The sequence below is a fragment of the Perognathus longimembris genome, chromosome 10 (assembly GCF_023159225.1).
Source record: "Perognathus longimembris pacificus isolate PPM17 chromosome 10, ASM2315922v1, whole genome shotgun sequence".
NCBI lineage: Eukaryota > Metazoa > Chordata > Mammalia > Rodentia > Heteromyidae > Perognathus > Perognathus longimembris.
Window position 1 is genome coordinate 41,891,248 of NC_063170.1, and position 24,381 is coordinate 41,915,628.

At 42.8% G+C, this 24,381-nt stretch overlaps 1 protein-coding gene across 1 annotated transcript in view; it reads left to right on the forward strand.

Moving 5' to 3' along the window:
- Positions 1-24,381, forward strand: part of Kat2b (lysine acetyltransferase 2B) — a 96,503-nt gene that overhangs the window by 22,312 nt on the left and 49,810 nt on the right. The window contains exons 2-3 of the mRNA XM_048355946.1: positions 7,983-8,109; positions 20,673-20,818. Coding sequence (XP_048211903.1) covers positions 7,983-8,109; positions 20,673-20,818 — 273 coding nt within the window. The remainder of the gene's footprint in view (positions 1-7,982; positions 8,110-20,672; positions 20,819-24,381) is intronic.

Here is a 24,381-nt window from a genome sequence, read left to right on the forward strand (position 1 = left end):
GTTATTAACAATTTATATGAATATCTTAGGAGGAAATTCTTTTTGTCCCAGTACTAGGGCAGGAACTCAGGGCCTGAATACTACATCCCTTAAGACTGGTACTCTTCCATTTAAGTCATACTTAGGGCTTTTCACTGGTTATTTGGATCTTATGTCCCACAGATTTTCCTGCCCTCGCTTGCTTCGAACCAGGATCCTTAGATCTTGGTCTCTTCAGTAGCTATGATTATAGGCATGAGCCACTGAAACCTGGCTTAAGAGGAATTTCTGAGACATGGTCTGGAACTCACACTGTCTTGAATAGCCTAGGTTTTCCTCCAAAATGTTGAGATTTTCCTCCCAAATACCAGGGTCCTTGACCTAATTTTTAATTGGGTTTTTTGGTTTTGTTGTTGAGCTGTAGGAGTTCTTTATATATTCTGGATATTAACTCCTTATCAAATCAAATCTTTTATTTTAAATATTTTTCTTCCCCCCATTCTATTGGTTATATTTTTAAATACACAGAATTTTAAACTGTTGGATAAGATCCAATTTATCTATTTTTTGCTGCCTTTTTTTTTCTCTTCAAGGATATAGAACCTTTTTTTTCCCCCTGCAAAGGACTATTTAGATGTTTAAAATATAATTCATAGGCTATACAGAATTATCAATGTAGGCAAACAGCCTCAGGAAGCCAGTAAGAGGTATTTAAGAACCATTTGTTTCTGTCCCTGTACTAAATGATTTCAGAGGCCTTACATAGCACAAGGGCTGGACATTCTGTGCTCCAGGTACTATTTCTCACAGTATAGGCAGATCTCAGCCTCCGGAGTGCTGGGATTACAGGTGTGCATCCCCCCAGGCAGGCTGGCTCCAATTTTGACATCAGATCTAACACATTATTGTCAAATTCAGTGTTATATAGCTTGCCCCTTGTGTTTTCCTCTAAAGAGATTTATAGTTTTTGTTCTTAGGTTAAGAAATTTGATCTATTTTGAATTAATTTTTATTCCTTCATGTTGTAGGAATTCAGTTTTTTTAGCACCATGTGTTTTAGTACTAGGGTTGGAGCTCAGGGCCTTGTTGAAATGATTGTTGTCTCCTCATTGAATGGTCTTGGTGTATCCTTGGATGGTCTTTGTGTATCCTCAGGATCTTCTGGCCATGTTGTGAGGTCTTTACTGTATGGAACTGGACCATGTTAAATCTTTTCTTAAAGAATGTGCAGTGAAGCCGGGCACTGGTGACTGACTGGGGCCTGTAATCTTGGATGCTTGCGAGGTTGAGACCGGAGGATCTCAATTTGTCAACTTGAAGCCAGCCCAGACAGCGAAGTGTGTGAGACTCTTTATCACTACTAACTTCCAAAAAAAGAAAAAGAAGTCTGAAGTAGAGCTGTGGCTGAAGTGGTAGAGTAATAGCTCTGAGTTCAAGTACCCAGACTCTCCGTTCAAGCCCCAAGACTACCATGAAAATATAGAAAAGAAAGTGCTATGATGCAGGAGGATCATGAGTTCAAGGCCAGCCTTTGATATATGGAAAACTCCTGTGTAGAAAGGAGGAAGGAGGGGAGGGAGAAAGAAAGCAACGAAGGAAGGAAAGAAGGGCCAAGGTTTCCAATGTGGCTGCATAATATCTATCTATCTATCTATCTATCTATCTATCTATCTATCTATCTATCTGTCTATCTATCTATCTATCATCTGTGTGTGTGTGTGTGTGTATGTGTGTGTGTGTGTGTGTGTGTGTGTGTGTGTTGGCTTGAACTCAGGGCCTGCATGCTATCCCTGAGTTTTTTTGCTCAAGACGAGCACTCTCCCACTTGAGGTGCAGCTACACTTCTGGCTTTTTGCTGGTTAATTGGAGAAAGAGTCTTACAGACTTTCCTGCTTTGCATGACTTTGAACCATGATCCTCTGATGTCAGCCTCCTGAGTAGCTGGGATTACAGGTGTGAGCCTCTGGTGCCTGGCTGGTTGTATCTGTTGATGAGGATTTCAGCTTTGGTTTGTTACTGTCTGCCTTGATGATCATAGCTATCATAGTAGGTGTGCAGGTACTTTTTGTTTCAGTGCTGGGGCCTAGTGCAAGTCGAGACCTTTACCTTTGTACAGGTTCTTTTTCATAGCTATTGATAAAGGTTGGATTGCACAGTTTTACTCAGTGATGCCCCAACAGTGTCTTCATATTGACTTTCCATATTTTGGGCATGACTAAATCCTGCGGGGCAAGGCTGAGAATGTGGAATGTGGATCTCTCTCTCTCTCTCTCTCTTCCCCACCCCCCCGACATCACTCAAATAGCAAGCAGCATGCATTTACTCTGAGAGAATGGCAAGTGAGCCCCCTATTCTTGTCTGAAATCTGGGTTGTGACCATTTGTTTACTCAGGTTAGCTCCTGCTACTCATCTTTCTGGCCTCTGTGTGCTGTAAGGAAAGCTGTCACCTTGCTAGGCCTCTATGCCTGGATCCTCTCGAGAGACAAAGAACACATGTACCCCAGGCCCCAGGAGGACAGTGCCTGACCTTTTCTTCCTTCTGGGCTCTGCCCTGTCTGCTGTGCACTGTTCTTGGGAGGAGGTGACATCATCGGGGCTGTGTTCCCTCCTTGTGTCCAGGTTGCTAGCGATGACAGTAATTGGCCTGGCAGTGAGCTCCCTAAAAGGTTGTCCTTCAAGCTGGTACCCGGTGCAGGCTGCAAGGCTGAGCCCTTTGGGAGTTCCCTTCCACAGCAGCTGTCGAGTCTAATTAGGGAGAGAGAAGGGAAAGGTGTTTGGAAGAGAGACGTCTTATCTCAAAGAGCAGTGGGCGCGCGGGAGCGTTTGGAAGGTGAGACGAAGGCCAGACGGAGGGCAGGGTAGCAGCCGCTCAGAGCACTTGGCAGAAAAATAACAGCTTTGCTGGCAGTCCAGGAGGATGGCATGGACTGCGTTTAGAAAAGACTTATCTGCCCTCCTTAGTGAATGAGGTAATGAGTCCTGTGCATATTAAACATTTTTTGCACTTGGTTGCTAGGTGCCCACAGGTGTGGCAAGTGCTCAAAGTACTATTCTTTTTGTTGTTGTTCGTGTGGTTTTATTTTCATAAGTTTAAATTAATTGCACAGTGGGTTTTTTTGGTGATATTTCCATACATGCATATAAAGTACTTGTTTTGTATATGATGGTCTTGGGGCATGGACACTATCCCTGAGCTATTTTTTGCTTCAGGCTTGTACTCTACCCCTTGAGCCACAGCTCCATCCACAAACTGCCTTTTGATGGTTAATGGGAAGCAAGAGTCTTATAGACTTTATTGCCTGGGTTGGCTTTGAAGCTGGATCCTGAGATCTCAGACTCCTGAGTAGCTGGGATTACAGGCATGAGCCACCAGCACTGGCTCATATAATGTTACTTTGATCAAATCTACCCCTGCTATTACTCTTTCTTATCCCTCCCCTGCACATTCAGAAACAATTTTTAGTAGGTTTTGCTGTTCTATTTTAGGATGTAATTTTCATATCCTTAAAAATATTTCCTGATAGACATGGGCAGACAGATCTCGGAGGATTCCAGTAATGAGGGCCACTCATTACCATTGAGGGTGGGGGCTGGGCTTTCAGAGGCCACAGTGAAGACTTAGGCCTTAAACTCTGGTGCAGCAATACCTGTGAATTATAATGTGAGCTGCATAGGTGATTTAGCATATTCTAGTAACTCAGTACTGTAGTTTCTTGGGGCCACCACAATGAATTACTACAAAATGTTTGTGTTAAGATAAGAGAATTTCTTGGCTCATTGTTTTGGAATCCCAGAGTTGGAGATCCAAGGAGGACTGAACTATTATTAAGAGCTATACTGTAAACTTTCTTTTGGTGGTGCTAGGATTTGAACTCAGGGCTTCATGCTTTTTAGGTGTTTTGCCACTAAGCCACATCCCCAGTGCTGGAGACTATGGCTTGATTTCTCCATCTACAGAGAGAAAGAGAGAAAGGAAGGGAGGAAAGGAGGAAGGAAGGGAGGATGGGGCTAGAAATTGATTTTCATTTATTTTAATACCCTCTTTTACCAAATACTCCAAAATATTATTACGGTATATAATCAGTACATAAGAATTGTGTGTGTGTGTGTGTGTGTGTTTGTGTGTGTGTGTGTGTGTACTAGGGCTTGAACTCAGAGCCTTGTACTCTCACTTGATATTTCCATTCATGCAACTGGCGCTCTACCACTTGAGCCACATCTCCACTCTTATCTCTACTTGGAAATGAGAGTCTCATAAACTTTTCTACCTGGGCTGGCCTTTGACCTGGATTCTCATATCTCAGCTTCCTGAGGAACTAGGATTATAGGTGTTCTTTTTAAAAATTTTTATTTATTTTGTTTGTGTGCTGTTATCTTTATTTATTTATTTCTTATTTATTGTCAAAGTGATTTACAGAGAGGTTACAGTTTCATACATTAGGCCTTGGGTACATTTCTTGTACTGTTTGTTTCCTCCTCCCTCAGGCATTCTTTTTTAAAGCATAGTGTCCCTTTGTTTTTTCTTTGTGTGTGTATATGTGTATGTGTAATTGTTATTATAAAGGTGATGTACAGAGAGGTTACACTTAGATAAGTCAGGTAATAAGTACATTTTTTTGGACAATGTCACCCCTTCCCTTCCTCTCAGTTTTTCCCTTCTGTCCCACTCACAAGCTGTGTAGTTCATTTTCCACATAGTGTCTAGTGAGTACCACTGCTGCATTTGTTCACCCTTTGTCCCTTCGTTTCTGTGCCTCCTTACTCTCCCAAAGACAGATAAATGAGCAAACAAAACAAAAAGAAAGGAAAACAGAAACAGCAATAAAGAAAAAAGAAACTTTCTTGCTTCCATTTCCTAGAATTCTTTTTTTTTTTTTTTTGGCCAGTCCTAGGCCGTGAACTCAGGGCCTGAGCACTGTCCCTGGCTTCTTTTTGCTCAAGGCTAGCACTCTGCCACTTGAGCCGCAGCGCCACTTCTGGCCATTTTCTGTATATGTGGTGCTGGGGAATCGAACCCAGGGCCTCATGTATATGAGGCAGGCACTCTTGCCACTAGGCCATATCCCCAGCCCCCCTAGAATTCATTTTGATAAATATTATTTTATTTAATCACATGCATGTAGGCATTGCAAAGAGTATCCTCCTTGGGTCTCACTGGGTGTGAATGCCTAGAGTCCTGTGTAATGACATATCATGTCCTGGTGTATTTTAGATCTAGCTTCTACTACGTTAGAGAGAAAACATGCACCATTTGCCTCTTTGAACTTGGCTCTGGCAAGAATTCTTAAGGGGATATTTAGATTTTCTTTTTTGGTGGCACATTTTGGCTTGTCTATGTTCACATGAGGTAACTCCTACACCTCTGAAATGCTGTAGGGCTCATACAACTGTGGCTTTACTAGTGTTCTGCCCCTATTTTCTCATCAGCCTCCTTGGTTTTCAAGAATTTTCTGTTTATTTAGAAAAAAATCTCCTTCACTCTAGACAAAAGAAATAAATAACAGATTTTGCTGAAACTACTGAGATCCCAGGACTCAGGGGAAGCAACATTAGCCAATTTTGCAAGAAAAGACCATTTGTTTTCATTTATTACTTTTTTCTTTTCTTTTCTTTCTTTCATCTTGTGGATTGAATCCTTAATTCAGTTACATTTTTAAGGCCTGGTGTTTATTGTGTGGAAAATTTGTTAACACTCTAACACAGTGACTTAAATAAGTGTGGCTAAGGTTTGGGGTACAGATCTTCTATTTTTTATCCAGTAGGAGAAATCTAAGACTTTTTTATTATGTATCTCCCTACCATGAGATCTGTGACTCAGCCCTTTATGGGTCTCCATGAACACTGCTATTGTTGCCTGTCATGTTAAGACAAGAAGGAATACAAACTTTTCTTTCTGGGGGATTGCATTGAGTCTGTTGCAATAATGAACTGATGATCTATATCTCTAAAAGTCTTTGTTGTCCTCAAGAATTCAAAGCTTGTTTCTTGAGAGCTTGAATTTGTTTCATTGACAAAGGAAGCAACCTAAAGTGAGAAAAGTTTGGGGTCTTTCAATACTACTACAAATAATATTCATCCATTCACTCATTTGAGATGAGAATCCCACAGACTTTCCTGCCTAGGCTGTCTTTGAACTGCAATCCTTAGACATCAGCCTGCTGAGTAGCTGGGATTACAGTGGTGAACCACTAGCACCCAGTCCTCTTCCAGCTTTTGAGTAACTAGAGATGAGTCTTAAAACTTTCCTGTCTGGGCTAGCTTTGAATCACAGCCTCAGAACTTAGCCTCCTGAGTACCTAGGATAATAGGTGTGAGCCATGGGCACTCAACTTCTGGTTGTAGTTTTATATTGTATTACTTACTTGTGTGAGCTGTTCAACCCCCCTGACTAACCACCCCAACACAAGCTACATGAGAAAAGTTTGTTGTTGTTGTGTGTCAGTATCATTTACCCTGGACAAGCCATACTGAAGAGCTTAATCACAAGTAGCTAGCTAATGATCATCGTATTGGACAGTGTATGTGGGAGTCTTTTGCCTAAAAATGCACCAGTGTGTGTTCTGTGCTGTCGTGACCATTTATTTTTCTGGTTTCCCAGCCACAGCAGATATGAAGCAGTAAGTGCTGATATAAATAGTAGGGACGGGACATTAGTGGCTCAGGCCTGTAATCCTGACTAATCAGGAGCCTGAGATCTGAGAAGCACAGCTCAATACTAGTCTGGTCAAGAAAATCTGTGAGGCTGGGAATGTGGCTTAGAGGTAGAGTGCTTGCCTAGCTTGCATGAAGCCCTGGGTTTGATTCCTCAGTGCCACATAAACAGAAAAGGCCAGACGTAGTGCTATAGCTCAGGTGGTAGAGTGCTACCTTGAGCAAAAGAAGCTCAGGAATAGTGCCCAGGCCCTGAGTTTCACAAGCTCCAGGAACAGTTAAAAAAAAAAAAAGTCTGTGAGACTCTTATCTCTAGGTAATCAGCAGAATGTTGGGTGTGGAGGTTTAGCTCAAGCAATAGAGCACCAGTTGGAACAGAAAAGCCCCTTAGACAACAGATCCTTAGATCAAAGCCCTGGCCTTGAGTTCAAAACCCACTACTGGAAGGGAGGGAGTGAGGGAGGGAGAGAAGGAGGAAGGGAACGAGGGAGGAAAGAAGGAAAGAAAGAGAAAGGAAAGAAGAAAGAAGGAAAATGAAAGAGGAAGGAAGGAGGGAAGAAAGAAAAACCAACAGGAGGAGGAGGACAGTGGTCCATGTTGGTGGCAGGGACAATTTAGTACAAGTATGCTAGCCACAGGACTCTGGGTTGTTCAGAGTCCCAACCTGGTGGAGAAAATGATTATTTTTTTCATGTGTGCCTTTTGTTCAGGCCACTGCAAGCAGACTCACTATTGTTCCTTCTTTTCTACAAAGGTGTGGGGTATGAAGACTATATGGACAAAGTGAAGGAAAAATTCCTATCATCAAGTATTGCTAAAAAAGCAATTCTGTATTCTAGTACAAGACCCTGGGAACTCTGCACAGATAGAAGCCCTGGAGCTCATCATGTGTTTGTGGGTGTGCATTCGCTCAGCTCTCTAAGATTCTCAATGCTTTCTGTCTATGCTTTGGGTCCATGGATCAGGGTTGGCAGCAGTGGCCTTGGAATCTGCAAAGCTCCGTCATCCTAGGCCTCTTATTGACTGTGGAACTTCATTATTTGGGGGAGTTTTTGCAATGGACTTGTTTGGAACTGGCCCCTTCATGGGTCTGCATTGAGGACAGGGGTCAGCCAGGCTGGGGGTCAGCCGGCTCCAGCCAGCAGAAAGCACAACAAAGCAAAACCAAAATGCCCAAAGCAAATAAGCCCTTTGCCTTTTTCTCTATTGTTTTTCTTTTTTTCTTGCACAAATAGAAAATGACACAATGGAGCTGGGCCAGGGGGAGGGTACAGAGGTTCTTGTGCAGCATGACCAGTCCCTGGCTGCCTGTTACAGAATTTTGTTTTTGTCTTGGTTGTTTTTCTTTCAGGCGGAGGAGTCCTGTAAATGTAATGGCTGGAAAAACCCCAATCCCTCCCCGACTCCCCCCAGAGCCGATCTGCAGCACATAATCGTCAGCCTCACGGAGTCCTGTCGGAGTTGCAGCCATGCCTTAGGTGAGTTCTCCTACCTTCCAGGAAAGGGACAAGGTCATTGCTGCTCACGGGATTCTCTGGTGAACCAAACACGATTGATCTTTACCTCTGTGTGAGGCCAACAGCCGCAGTCTTCCTGGTCACACGAGTTTGCTGGTCACAGGATTTCCTGTGGGTGAGATAGAACTTGTGTAGTGCCCATTGACTTTCTTTTTCTTTTTGCCAGTACCAGGGCTTGAACTCAGGACCTGGGTGCTGTCTTTTAGCTTTTTCACTGAAGACTGATGCTCTTACGACTTGGTCCACAGCTCCACTCCAGGCTTTTAAAAGCTGGCAATTGGAAATAAGGGTCTTTTGAATTTGTCTGCTTAGACTGGCTTTGAACTTTGACCCTTAGATCTCAGTCTCCAGAGTGCCTTTTATTACAGGCAGCCAGTAGCCTGTAGCTGTTTATTGACCTATTCTCTCTTCCCACAAGAGCTGGTTTGGACTGAGGGATTGCCAATAGGTGAAACATGACAACAGAGCTGTTTAGAATAAGTCATATGTAACCCATCCTGACTCATTCTGTGCTGGGCCTAAGGATCTCCCATCTCAGAGTTGAACCTTGGCTAAGTGGAGATTTGTATAATTGCCACCACCAGTGCAGTCACCACCACGATCATCACCACGATTATCAGCATCATAATTATTATTATTTTCTGATTTCTGAGGATGCTTTTATGTCTGTGTTCCTTTGGATCACTTCATTGGACCTGCTCTCATTGTGTGTGGTAAATGTTTGCTTGTTTTGCTTTTTGACTTTTATCTGTCCCTGCAAGATTATTATTGTCACTTGGCAAGATAGGTTTAGTTGCATTATTCATTTAATTAAATGAATGTGTCCTAATGACAGTTTTAGGAGTTTCTTGTTGTTGTTGTTGTTGTTGCCAGTCTTGGGGCTTGAACTTAGGGCCTGAGCACTGTCCCTGGCTTCTTTTTGCTCAAGGCTAGCACTCTATCACTTGAGCCATAGCCCTACTTCTGGTTTTTTCTATATATGTGGTGCTGAGGAATTGAACCCAGAGCTTCTTGTATGTGAGGCAAGCACTGTACCACTAGGCCATATTCCCAGTCCCTGTTCTCTGTAGTGCTAAGTGCCATGTGTTTGCTTTGCCACTAAGCTACTGCCCCAGTCCTAGCAAACAGTCTTCTGTCTATGTATGACCTCAAATTCTTGCTTTTTCTGGCTAAGCTCCCCGAGTGCTATGATTAGGGGTATATTCAAAAATCGTTTTGAAATTGTATTTTATTTGAGAAGATAAAAGTTAATGAGGAATTAGTTTTGCCTAGATAATAAAATGGTTGTTTGCCCAGGATTTTAGAATATGATTCCCACCTTTCTGCCTTCAGTTACCCAGTCTTCAAAGGCTATAAGTCCTTTACTTAAGAGTTTTTACCATTTACCAGCTGGTCACAAATGGGTGACAGCTTGTGGAGTTTCTCTCCACAAGTTCCTGCTGATTTAAATATGATGTAAGTCAGCTTCCAAGGTGAACACGGTGTTGGGAGGCCTGAAGTTTTTTTTTTTTTTGGCCAGTCCTGGGGCTTGGACTCAGGGTCTGAGCACTGTCCCTGGCTTCTTTTGGATCAAGGATAGCACTCTGCCACTTGAGCCACAGCGCCACTTCTGGCCATTTTCCGTATATGTGGTGCTGGGGAATTGAACCCAGGGCCTCATATATACGAGGCAAGCGCTCTTGCCACTAGGCCATATCCCCAGCCCCTGAAGTTTTAAGGTATTCCAGTACTTTCATTAATAACAGAGAAAAATGGTAGGGAGTATGATCTTCCCAAGAACTCACCATACTGGTGTAATATCCTGAGAGGAAGGAAATACACCAATAAATACATCATTGTGTTGCTTGTGAGTTGCTCTCAAGTAATCCAACCTGCAGTTTCTTTTTATCTTCTTTCTTTCCCTTCTCCCTCTCCCTCCCCTCCCACCATCCCTCTCCTCTCTTCCCACTATTCCTCTCCTCCCCTCCCTACTCCCTCCTTTCTGAGTTCTCACTGTGTTGCCCAGGCTGGTCTCAAACATGAATTAAAGCAGTCTTCCTGTCTCAGCCTCCCAAGTAACCACATTACTAGTTCCTAAGCTGTGGGTTTTATTTTTTTTTATTGTTATTATAAAGGTGATATACAGAGGGATTACAGTTTGTCATTTCTTTTAAATAGTCAGAACAGAACTGTCTTTACTTATAATTTACCATTTTCATGACTGGTCTCTGAGTGAGTAGACTGAGTGCCCTTTAGAATTGCTTCAGAAAATCTGATGCAATGAAAAGCTGGTCTCAAGAAACATGTAAGCTGTGGGCATGAACTACATTTGGTATTGAATGGGAAATCTTGTTATCCCACATCAACTGACTAATACTTAAAAGGAGGATTTTCTTTCTGTGTCTTTGCAAATTGTCTTTGTCCTTGCACGAAACACACATGCATGCCAGAGGAGACAGAAATGTACAAAAAATGAACCCACTTTATTTCCTTTGAAATGAACTTTGAAAACAAAATGCCCGGAGTGCCAAAACAGGATTAAAAAAAATAAGAATGAAAAAAAAGTATAGATTTTCTTTTTTACAGCGGGTGAGGGAAACTCAAGCTCACACAAACTCTCTCCCAGTGATCACATACAGCTGACCGCATGCATCCTTAAAACTGGCAAATCCATGCCCGAAATTTAACCCACACACAAACGAAGATGTGCCCTTGAATTAAATGAAAAGCACACTTATAGACTTATTTATGACATTAAGGAACTAGGAAGAACCTAAATATAATTGGTTGTATTGTGAATATTGCTATTATAAAATTCAATATGGCTGAGTTAATCTGATCAATGGACAATACAGGCAGGTATGAAATACCTAGGTTAGTCCCTTTTGTACCACTAATACACACTGGTAAAACATCAAATATAGCTAGGATAGCTTTGTATGAAAAAGTGCTTGACTTTTTTCTTTTTTTTTTTTAATGGTCTTGGGGCTTGAACTCAGGGCCTAGGCACTGTCTCTAAGCTTTTTTTTTGCTCAGAGTTCTTGCTCTACCACTTGAGCCACAGCTCCACTTTTGATTTTTTTTGAAGAGTTAATTGAAGATATAAGTCTCATGGGCTTTCCTCCCTGGGCTGGCTTCACACCTTGATGCTCAGATCTCAGCTTCCTGAATAGGTAGAATTATAAGCATGAGCCACTGGTACCCATATGATCTGTTATTTTAAAACTTAAATGTCTGCACATTTTCAAGTACTCTGCTCCTGGTATTTCTGTTGGAATGTTAGTTTGCTTATTAGTTTTAAAGTAAATGCTCTTTGGTAACCTATTTCATGAGACTATTCCTTGTCCCTCCCCCCACCCCCATTTCCTTGATTTTCTAAAACTTTATTATGGATAGTTTCAAACATGCAAAGATAGGAAGAAGAGTAGAACAAACTGCCCTGTGTCTCACACTCAGCTTTAAGGATTACTAACATTTGCTATTTTGTTTGATCTAAATTCCCTCCCCCCCCTTTTTTTGTCAGAGTATTTTAAGCAAGTTCCCGATGCATTATCTCATCACAGTCTTGCAGATCACTTCAGTGTCCCTAATAAAGTAGAGGTTGAGATACTGGGAATCTTGGCAGAAACCATGCAAGGCTAATGCTTAGTTGGTGTACACTGTACTGCTTCCATGTAGGGACTTGTGACCTTGGAACATTTACAAGCCAGCCGTGGGCCTCCTGTGTCAATATGTAATGAATGCTTCTGGGCTTGTCAAAACAGAACACTTCAGCTTCTCAGTTCTACTTATGAGGCTATGTGCACTTTCTGTCTCAGCCATGTGTGTGTATGAGCATGCATACATGCATGTGCATTTGCCAATACTGGGGCTTGAAACTCAGGGTCTGGGCATTGTCCCTTAGCTTTTTCTCTCAAGGCTGGTACTCTACCACTTGAATCACATCTCTCTACTTCTGGCATTTTGCTGGTTAATTAGAGAAAAGAGTCTCTTGGCTTTGTCTGCCTGGCCTGGCTTTGAACCACGATCCTCCGATCTCAGCCCCTACGGTAGCTAGGAGGTTGCTTGCCAGCCACCAACACCCAGCCCATCCTGTTCTTTCGACACTGAGCTCTGGTTTCTGTGGTCTCCTGTGAGTTATGTTTATCCCTGGTGTCTGGAGGCCTGTTGTGGTAAGCTGCCACGCCTCTGTGTCTTGTGGACATAAAATACAGGAGTGACAGAGTTTGCTCAAGTGGAAAGAACATTGAAATGCAAGTTAGGCAATAAGAATCTTGGGCCAGGCCACACAGTTTACCAAATTGCCTAACCTTTTTTATAGTTCACCATCTTCATTAGAGAGTGAAATGGTTAGACCTGTATTGTACAACACAGATCACTTACCACGAGGTATTAATCAGCCCGGGAAGTATGTCCCATGCAGATGGAGACGTGCAGGTGCAAAGCAGAGCCTACGATACCTTATCAGTGTTGTTTTTAAACATTAAAATGATAATATTTAGGATGTCTGGTTACTAAAATTTTATTAAAATTAATTTCACATTTTAAATGGAAAATTTTAAATGACATGCGGTTCACCATATTTTTTGGCAGGTGTTGGCTTAGAAAATTCTAGCCCTCTTTTCTGAAATTATTTTATATTTCAGATGAGTATGCATTCTGTTCCCACCACTTTGACAGAGGATTCTAACAAAGCACTCCAGTCAGCGCTAACATATGTCCTCATATTTGTATTAATGAAAATTCTTTATTTGAGGACTTGAAGAGAAACCTGTTTTAAGACTAGGTTAAGACTAGAAAACCTGTTTTAAGACTACTGAGAATGGAAAACAGAGTGGGACTTTGTTATGATTTTGGGGTCCATCCTTCTGAGCTGTGTGAAAACAAACCCAGGACTACAGTATTATGAGCAAGTGTTTCTTTTTAACTGAAAGGTAGAAATGTGTTTATGTCCCACTGTAGTGGACCAGAATTACACCAGGATCATATTATACAGAAGATGGGGCATCTGCTGGTGTCCACACAACTGTAAAACACGAAGGAAGTTGGTTGTATGCATCTTTCTAAATCCTTTTCAGTTGCCATTGTATCACAATGTCCTCACATCCCTCTTTCTTCTCTCCTTTCTCTCTCCCTCCCTCCCTTCTTATTTCTCTCCCTCCTTCCTCTATTCTAACCCTAACCTTCCTCTTTCAGTCCCTTCTGTTCTGGTACCGGGCCTTGAATTAAGGGCTTGTAGTCTCATTCTGTTTTCTTGCTCAAAGCTGGTGCCCTATCACAGAAGACACCCGCCCCCCACCCCCAGCTTTTTGCTGGTTAATGGGAGAGGGAGTCTTATTAACTCTTCTGCCTGGTCTGGCTTTGAACCTCCATTCTCCAGGTGATAGTCTCCTGAGTAGCTAGGATTATAGGCAAGAATTAATGGCATTGGAAATGTTATTTCTTGAATACGATAAATATAATGTCTCTTGTACTATTTCAGGCAGGAAGTGGTGCTGTGACACAGGTGATAGAATGCTAGCCTTGAATGAAAAAGCTCAGGGACAGCACCTGGGTCCTGAGTTCAAGACCTACTACCAACCAAAAATTAAAAAAAAACATGTAAGCAGAGTATATGTGCTATAGCAGGACTTTAAAGGATAAATAACACGTGATCTTTTTCCTGCTGAGCTGGTATGCCACTTCTTTCTACCTTCCTCTGTCTGTTGATTCACCCTCCCCAGGCCGCCCTCAGGTAGTGTCTGAATTCATAGTTTTCCTCCTTATTCCCTGGCCCTGACCACTGTGGCTCCACATGTCTCATTCCCATTCTTGCCCACACAGCTTTGCCAGGAATTTGTGATGGAATCTGGTCACGTGCCTCTGCTTTACCCATATCACTTTCTTATTGTTCTCAGGGTAGAGTCTAGTCTCCATGTGGGCATGCTGGCCCCTTCTGGCCTCTCTGCCTTCTGGGCTGTTCCTGATGCCAATGGTGCATCCAGCCACAAGGCCGCTCTAGATTCTGTGAACGTTCTTCTGCCCTGTTGCAAGTCTGGAGGCTCATACCACCTGTAATGCCTCCCCTACTCCCCTACCTTTCCTTCAGGGAATCCTGCCCATCCCACAGGGCTTTATAGAGAGAATAAAGGCTTTGTGGGAGCTGTGGTGCCTGCTTGCTTCACTTGATGTCTTTATAATTACCTATCTGCCTGTTGTTTCCAACATTGTGATTAAGGGCTGCTTTTTTTTTTTTTTAGGTCAAAATACGTGGAATTCCTTGGGTGTCATCAGGTTTATCCTTTTATTAATGCATAGACATTGAACTCAGACATGCTGAGAAGAAGCCAGGCAACTGGAATCCCAGCTACTCAGGACGCTGAGATCTGAGGATCACAGTTTAAAACCAGCCCAGACGGACAAATCTCAGAGACTCCTATCTCTAACGATCCAGCAAAATGCTGGAAGTGGAGGCATAGCTCAAGTGGTAAAGCCTCAGCTCGTGCAAGAAAAGCTAAACAAGAGTGTGAGGCCCTGAGTTCAATGATGGCATAGAGAAAAAGAAAGAAGAAAAAAACTCAAACTGAAAAGGAAGAAATGCTCAGAAGGGCAGAGGGCCCTTTACAGGTGGCAATCTGGAGGGACACTGTCCGTGGTTGTGGCCATGGGGCCTGGTGTGGTAGTGAGTACTCTAGGTGTAGCTGGCTTGAATTGAAATATACTGCATGTGTGAAATGCACACTAGTCTTGAGGACTTTCTATGGCAAAAAGGGGCAAGATATTTATTTATTTAATGAAGGGTACATGGAAGTGATAATACTTTATTAGGTTAAGTAAAACATATTAGCAAAATGAATTTATTTTTGTTTTTGTGTTGAGACTAGGCCTTAAACTCAGGGCCTGGGCGCTCTGCCCTTTAGGTTTTTTTGCTCAAGGCTGCTGTTCTACCACTTGCTTCTAGCTTCTAGCTTTTGGATAATTAAGTAGAGATAACAGTCTCTCTCAGACTTTCCTTCCTGGGCCAGATTTGAACTGCAATCTTCAGATCTTGGCCTCTTGAGAAGTTAGGGTTACAAGTGCGAGCCATTGGGACCTGGCTATATTTATTATTATTATTATTATTTCACATTGATTGGTTGTGCTGAGGACTGAATATATGCTAATAAGCACATGACTTGCTAATGCTAAATCTCCAGCTCTTCTTTCACCTTTCTGTTATGCTTTTTTAGGTTTTTTTTTTTTTTTTTTTTTGCCAGTCCCGGGGCTTGAACTCAGTACCTGAATACTGTCCTCGGCTTCTCTTTCCTCAAGGCTAGCATTCTACTACTTGAGCCACAGTGCCACTTCTGGCTTTTTCTATATATGGGGTGCTGTGAAATTGAACCCAGGGCTTCATGCATATGAGGCGAGCACTCTACCACTAGGGCACATTCCCAGCCCTGTTATGCTTTTTTAAAAACAGTTTTCTGCCATGTAGTCCAGGCTGGCCTTGGATTCTTTATCTTCCTCCTCCAGTCTCTCAAGTGCTGAGGATACAGGCATGTGCCACTATGTCTGGCTTCTTTGTACCTTTTGTGCATGTGTGTGTATGTGTGTGGTACTAGGGTTTGACCTTAGGGCTGTACACTTGCTAGGCAGGCACCTCCCCCTCCCCCAATCCCTTTCTGCTTTAGTTATTTTTCAGGTGGTGTCTTGGACTTTTGCTCATGCAAAATTCTCTCGATCTCTTATTCCCAAGTAGCTCAAATTATAGACATGAAGCATTGCACCTGGCCTTTAAAAACAAACAAACAAAAAAACTCCAACAAGCTTTTTTAGTGCAACTACTGGGCTATTTAAAGTTCCATCGTGGCTTTTATTCTGTTTCTTTTGAACTGTTGTTATCGAATGGGCTCTCACTCTTACTCTGCTCTTTCCTGCATTTCAAGTCTGTGATACAAAAGGGAAACCACTGGAAGGGATTACCTTTTTGCACATTAGTTCATTCAGCCAGATTTACTGTAGTGATTTATTTTACCTCTTCAAGCTTTGACCCCCAAATACCTGTGAAGAAAACAATGTATTTGAGCAGATCTGAGACCTCTGGCCATTTGCTTCTGGTGCAAAGCAGCAGGGACATGTTAGTGTCTTGTCCAGTGGGTGCCCATTCACAGGGCAGGGCATATGGGCCTGGCAAGCTGTTGTCATGGGAGGTGTGGGCTGTGGGTACATGCAGCCAAATCTTAGCAAGGGTCACAGCACACTCTGACAGTGAACTTCCTGTTTCCAGCCAGGCAGCAGCTGCACAGTGATTCTTGGCACCAGGCATGTGTTTGGCCAGGCTGCGGTTGATCCCCTGGGTGTTTGCAAGTCTGACATGGAAGGAGAGGTGTCAGGGCATACCCTTCTGGAGAGATGTTAAAAAAAAACCCTCCAACCTCCCCTAGACCTCTGACATGCACCTGGCCTCTGCACAAAATGGATGCTGGGCAAATTTGTCCCACAGAGAGAGGGACCTTTCGTAGGCCGGGTTGTTATCATTGTTATAGCTCTTTTGAGATAAGGTTTTGTTAAGTAGCCTAGGGAAAACTTGAACTCTCAGTCCTGCCTCAGCTTCCCGTGTGACCGTGCTTGACCCATCTTGAGTGACTATATATTGATGTTGAATTATGAATTTACCTATTATTATCAAAGTTAGGTGAAAATAGATTTTTTTTTTACAAAAAGTTTTTAATTTGAAGACGAGTGTGTGTGCGCGCGCGTGTGTGCGCGCGTGCTGGTCTTGGGCCTTGAACTCATGGCTTAGGTACTGTCCCTGAGCTTTTTCACTCAAGGCTAGTGCTCTACCACTTAAACCACAGCTCCACTTCTGACTTTTTGGTAATTAATTGGAGATAAGAGTTTCTCATATTTATCTTCCCAGGCTGCCTTTAAATCATAATCCTCAGACCTTAGCCTTCTGAGTAGCTAAATTGAGCCACTGGTACCCAACTTATTTTAAGGTAATTTAAAACTTAAAAGAGGAGTCATGAGAATAGTGAAGAAAATTCCATATATCGTTTCCTGAGGGAGGCTTACCTATTGGCAACATTTTGACTTATTTGCTTTGCTATTTACTTTACATTGTACGCAGAAAAAAGCATATATATGTATGTACATGTATATATTATGTGTGTGTATATGTGTGTTTGTGTATATAGTCATATGAGTCCTTCTGTTCCTTCTCCTTCTTCCTCTTCTTCCCCCACTATCTTTTGGGGTCTTAGGGTTTGAGTTCAGGGCCTTGTTCTTGCCAGGTAGTATACCACTTAAACTAAACCTCTACCCTCAATTTTTTTCTTAAGACTACAAACTTTTTCTTGAGGTCAGTCACTGTAGCCTTTGAGGGGCAGACCTTGTTTTGGAGACAAGTAGATCAACATTTTCATTACTTGCAAAATAATTTAAGATTATTTTTTGCAGAATAATTTGTTACTTGCAGAAATCATTTATGATTTTTCTTTTGTCTTCTACAATTTTAATCTCTTTCCTGTGGCAGGCTATAAGACAAGTCAGTAGACAGGTGCTAGTGGCTCATGCCAGTAATCCTAGCTACTCGGGAGGCTGAGATCTGAGGATCCCAGTTCGAAGCCAGCCTGGCAGAACAGTCTATGAGACTCTTAACTCATTAAACACCAGAAAACTGGAGGTAGAGCTGTGGCTCAAAATGGTAGAGTGCTAGCCTTGAGCAAAAGGGCTCAGGGACAGTACCTAGGCCCTGAGTTCAAGCCCCATGACTGACCAAAAAAAAAAAAAAAGTACACAATCAAATGTAAATTCCTTAGGATTTTCCATCATATGAAACAACATATAGTGGTTGAACTCATGGAACTACACATCACAATTTATTTATATTTATTTAAATTTTATATTATTACAAAGGTGATGTACAGAGGGGTTGTAGTTATATAAGTCTGTTAAAGAATACATTTCTTTTGGACAATGTCACCCCTTCCCTTGCTCTCTCCCAGTTCACAATTGCTTTTGAAACCACAAAATGCCCAAATGAAATCTTCCTTTGAGTTAGAAAGAAGCACCTTGCTTAAGAAGGCTTAGGGGCCCTTCACCTTCTCTTATGGGCCCCATGGTTTGAAAACCATGATTTGGAACCCTCTTTTTAACAGTAGGTTGGAGACAATGGGGCTCATTCCCTCTGATTCTCAGCACAGAATTGAGCATGGTGGGGAATGCTTGTAATCTATGCAGTCAGGAGGGTGAGTCAGGAAAATAGCCAAGTTTAAGGCCAATGTAGGTTGTAGACTCTGACTTAAACCCTATAAAATTAAAAAGTTGAAGCTGAGCACCGATGTCTCCCAGCTACTCACTGATGGAGGGGGAGACAGATCAAACTGCCTGGCATCCATCCACAGATCTGTTCAAATGAAACCCTCTTATCCATCTCCTTGGTGCTTAAGAAAAAGTGATGGGCTGATTTCCTCACAGTAGCTCCATGTAGGTGCTTTTTCTCCAGAGGCCCTCTTTCCTACCTGCCACATCCTTTCCTTACTCTCCTTTTCGGCCAGCAGGATTGGCAGGGCTCCCTTCACCACCTTGTCACTGCCATCTCCCCTTCCTATCTTTGGTGCATGGAGATTTCAAGCCTGCAATGTCAAAACCTGCTCTCTGCCACCTGGGTAGTCTTCCTAAACCCCATTCCTCAGGACAACCCTATCTTTACCAAATCCAAACACTGCTCCTCAGTCTTTGGGCTGCTGACCAAAATTAGTCTTAGCAAACTTACCTTTAAGCCTCAAGCCAGCTTTACAAAGCTGAACTACTGCCTGTACTGGTAATCAACTGGTTTTAAGTCAAAAAGTCTACTTGTTGCCACCACAATGCTTCTCTTAGTCTTTTTGAAAAAAAAAATTTTTTTTGCTCAAGTCAAGTCCACACTCTTCCATGACATTTTGTGGTATTGGGGATTGAACCCAGGGCCTTGTACATGATAGGCTCTGACACTTGAGCCCTAACCCACTCTTCACGTATTTATAAAACATGGTTTTGGTGGGACATGGTGATGCATGCAGAAATCCAGGCACTTATGTGGTTGAGACAAGAGGATCTGGATTTTATTGCTACCCTGATCTATGTAATGAGGCTCTGTTTAAAAAACAGTGACAGCAAACAGTGCTGGGGGTTGTAGCTCAGTGGTAGAGTTCTTGCTTATCATATGCAAGGCCCTGGGTTTGATCCCCTAGCAGGTTTCCTTCCTTCCTTCCTTCCTTCCTTCCTTCCTTCCTTCCTTCCTTCCTTCCTTCCTTCCTTCCTTCCTTCCTTCCCTCCCTCCCTCCCTCCCTCCCTCCCTCCCTCCCTCCCTCCCTCCCTCCCTTCCTCCCTCTCTCCCTCCCTCCCTTCCTTGCTTTCTTTGTACCAGGGTTTGAATTCAGGGTTTCAGGCTTTCTAGGCTTGCTTGCTCTGCTGGTGCTCTACTATTTGGGCATGCTTCTCATTTACCTTTTTCTATTTATTTTGGAGAAGGAGTCTCAGGGTCTTTTCTGCTGAGGTTGGCTTTGAACCACAACATTCAGGCCTTAGCCTTCTGAGCAGCTAGAATTACCAGTGTAAGCCATTGCTTAAAGCTTGGCTTTCTGCACCTCTGACCCTCAGACTTGGATCCATGTCTGGATCCCCAGAGAAGGCTTTGCATGCAGTGGAGAATTTGCCTATATAGGAACTTGAGGACTGGGGATGTGGCCTAGTGGTAGAGTGCTTGCCTTCCATACATGAAGCACTGAGTTCGATTCCTCTATATGTGGATAAATAGAAAAAGCTAGAAGTGGCGCTGTGGCTCAAGTGGCAGAGTGCTAGCCTTGAGCAAAAAGAAGCTCAGGGACAGTGCTCAGACCCTGAGTTCAAGCCCCAGGACTGGCAAAAAAATAAAAATAAAAAAGAGAAGAAACTTGATAACTTGACCTATCATGACTAGACTCATGGCTATGAGTTCCATTTTTCTTAGAAAATATATCTTAATTTTTTTTATTGTTGTTATAAAGGTGATGTACAGAAGGGCTGCAGTAATATGTCAGATAAAGAGTATATTTCTTTTTGTACAGTGTCTTTTTATTTTTTGGTGTCAGTACTGTAGCTCGACCTTAGGACGTAGGCAGTATCAGTTAGCTTTTCCACTCAAGGCTGGTGCTCTACCATGTGAACAACGCCTCCACTTCTGGCTTTTTGTTGTTAATTGGAGATAAGAGTCTCAGACTGCTCTGTCTGGGCTGGCCTCAATCTGTGACCCTCAGATCTCAGCGTTGAACCACCGGCTTTGGGCTATGATACATGGTTTGACTACGGTAGCTCCTGGCCCATTGTTAGCCTTGGATAAGGAAGGGTAGGGCTCAACAACATTGAGGGCTTCACATTTTAGGTAGATTTTGTGAGAAGACGTCAGTCTCACAGGGATTCAAACATTTTGCCTTACAGACTCAGTTATGCAGACTAATGGGTTGAAGAGAATGCCTTTGAGAGAAAATCCCCGATTTTAAAATGGGGAGCATTGGTGTTTTCTGAATAGCTTCTTACACATGTTCCTTGGATCTTGGCCTTAGCTGCCCATGTTTCCCACCTGGAGAATGTGTCGGAGGAAGAAATGAACCGACTCCTGGGAATTGTGTTGGACGTGGAATATCTCTTCACCTGTGTGCACAAGGAGGAAGATGCAGACACCAAACAAGTTTATTTCTACCTGTTCAAGGTGAGACTGCCACACTTTACAAGGCTTAACGCCTCTGTTTTGGGGTGTGCTTAGCCTACATGTGTCTGCACATGGGGTGAAGGCTCTGGGTTTACTTGCATTGGGCCTTCAGGGTTTGGTAAAGCATGTGTGTATTTGTATGTGTGTGTGTTTGAGTCTTGATACTGGAGCTTGAACTCCAGGCCTAGATGCTGTCCCTGAGCTCTGCCTACTCACGGCTGGCACTCTGCCACTTGATCTACAACCTCCACTTTGAGCTTTTTGGTTGTCTCATGGCTGTTCCTTCCTGGACTGGCTTTGTTGGGTGAAGATCCTCATATCTCAGCCTCCTGAGTAGCTAGGATTATGGGCATGAGCCCCCTCTGCTCAACAAGCAGACATTATTCCATGCTAGATTCTCTAAAATCTCCTGCCATACTTTGGACCCACCACTCATCTTCACAGTTGTCTGAAAATTTGAGTATTTTTTTGTTGGTGAGAGGCAAGATTTTACTCCGTGGCTCAGATGGCCTTGAATTCTGTATCCTCCTGACACAGCCTCCCAGACACTGAGATTACAGGTACATACTATAATAAACACCTAGATTTTCATGAGGTTATAGATTTCTTTCCATCTACCCAACGCATATTTCTTGCATATCTGTCGTGTGTATGGCCCTGATGCAGAATGATGGACTGGTCAGTGGACAAGACAAAAATCCTTCTCATCTTGGAGCTTACATTTCAGACAGCCAACAAGGCAATGGCATATTCACAAGCAGAGATGAGCACTGGGAAGAGAAACAAAGTGTGGTAGGGTACGTGGAGTCAGGGTGGCAAGCATGGTGGCAGGCTGGGGTATGACAAAAGGAGGGAATTAGGAATGCCTCTCAAGGAGATGGAAGTTGAACAGAAATCTGAGTGGGAGTGAGGTGCTACCCTGCCAGAGGCTGGGGAGAAAACTTCCAGGCAGACCGAACAACGTCCAGGCTGGGTCTCAAGCAAGCACAGTGTGATGTAGGAAGAACAAATGGGCATGGTGGAGCCCAATGAACTCTGTCTTCACTTAAGACTTTCCAACATTATGTTGCCCACTGTCTTCTGAGTCTGGCAGACCCTAGTCACTAGCTTCTCTCTTTCCTTGGAGCTCCCTGGTTCGCCTGTCTGGTGAGGATCACAGTTGCTTGGTACTGCCCACAGATCTGCATCTCCTTAAGTTTCTGCTCACACTCTGGTGTCAGAGGAACGTTGGTAGTAAGATGGACAGAAAAGTTCAGCTTGCCAAAATAGATTCATAATGGAAGCCAAGAGGAGAATCAGGAAAACAAACAACAGAGCTGCCATTGAGGACATGGAAATGGCACTGTATGGCACCCCTCTAAGGATGGCAAAGCGTTAAACGCAATCACTCAGAAATTGTGGCTAAGAAGAGTGTGCCTGTTTTATTTGTTTGTTTCTGAGACTTGGTCTTGCTCTACATGTAGTCCACCTAGGCTGATCTCCATCTCTTGTCTCTACTTCCTGAGTGCTGGGATTACAGGTGTATACTTCCTTGCCTGGAAAGTTTTCCTCTCTAGATAAGAGGTGTTGTGTCTAGTGGACAGGTTATTTATGTATGTATGTATTTAATTTTTTGCCAGTTCTAGGGCTTGAACTCAGGGCCTGGGCACTGTCCCTGAGCTTCTTTTTGCTCAAGGCTAGTGCTCTACCACTTGAGCCACAGCACCACTTCTGGCTTTTTCTGTTTATGTGGTGCTGAGGAATTAGACCCAGGGCTTCATGCATGCTAGGCAAGCACTCTACCACTCAGCCACATTCCCAGCCCTAGTGGACAGTTTAAAAAAATGAATATCAGGATGCTGAAACATGATTTTTTTTTTGGAGAGGGAACAGATGAATGTTGATAGAAGTGTGGGGGAACAGAGTCATAATAGTCAATGTGCATATGTAAGAATGTAATCAGGTAAATTGAAGGGATGAGAGGGATTGGAGATCCAAGATGGAGGAGAGTGATGGAAGGAGTGACATTGATCAAGATGCATTGTACTTATAAACAGGTATGTTGAATTGAAACCCCTTTAATTTGACTACTTAAAGATAATAAAAAAAGAGAATAGGTTAAAAAATAAAGAAATAAGAGATGTGTTCTCCTTATTTTTAGTTGTATTTTTTATGTGTATATTTGTGCCCATCCTAGGGCTTGAACTCAGTGCCTGGTCACTGTCCTTAAGTTTTTTTGGTCAAAGCTGGTACTTTACCACTTGAGCCACAGATCCACTTTTGGATTTTTGGTGGTTAATTGAAGAATGTCCTGGGCTTGGGATGGTTTCAAACCATAGTCCTCCTCAGATCTCAGCCTTCTGAGAAGCTAGGATTTCGGGTCTGAAACACTGGTCCCCAACTTACAATTTTTTAAATTATTAAATAGTTGTACAAAGATGAGGCAATTCTATAAGTCAGGTTATGAATATACTACAAATGCAGTCATTATATTCAATGTACATTATGTAAAAATTGAACTGTGTAATCGGACGATAGGGATGGAAGGTAGAAAAATGGGAGGAAATGATAGAATGGATGGCATTGATCAAGAAGCATTGTAATTTTTTTTTTTTTTTGGCCAGTCCTGGGCCTTGGACTCAGGGCCTGAGCACTGTCCCTGGCTTCTTCCCGCTCAAGGCTAGCACTCTGCCACTTGAGCCACAGCGCCGCTTCTGGCCGTTTTCTGTATATGTGGTGCTGGGGAATCGAACCTAGGGCCTCGTGTATCCGAGGCAGGCACTCTTGCCACTAGGCTATATCCCCAGCCCTGTAATTTTTTAATGAGTAAGTTTTTTATAAAAATTGAGAATTCGGGCTGGGAATATGGCCTAGTGGCAAGAGTGCTTGCCTTGTATACATGAAGCCCTGGGTTTGATTCCTCAGCACCACATATATAGAAAACGACCAGAAGTGGCGCTGTGGCTCAAGTGGCAGAGTGCTAGCCTTGAGCAAAAAGAAGCCAGGGGCAGTGCTCAGGCCCTGAGTCCAAGGCCCAGGACTGGCAAAAATAAATGAATAAATAAATAAATAAATATTGAGAAGTCATTTCTGTCTTAAAATTTTTGTTAGCATAAATTTATTATATAAAGGGCTTCATTGTAATATTTCCAGCATGAATATCATGGACTTGAACTAACTTCCATATCTATTAATTTTCTTCCTTCCTTTCCTTGTTTCTTTTTTTCTTTCTTTTCTCTTTCTTTCTTTCTTTCTTTCTTTCTTTCTTTCTTTCTTTCTTTCTTTCTTTCTTTCTTTCTTTCTTTCTTTCTTTCTTTCTTTCTTTCTTTCTTTCTTTCTCTCTCTCTCTCTCTCTTCCCTCCCTCCCTTTTTCCCTCCCTCCCTCCCTTCTTCCCTCCCTCCTGCCTTCCTCCCTCCCTTCTTCCCTCCTTCTTTTTCTCCACTTTCCCTTCCCCTACCCCCTCTCTTTCTTTCTTCAGTACTGCAGTTTTAACTCAAGGCCTTAAACGTTGGCAGCTGTGCCTCCAGCTTTGCTTTTTAGCTGGTTATTTTGAAGATGCAGTCTAGTGAATTTTACTGCCTGA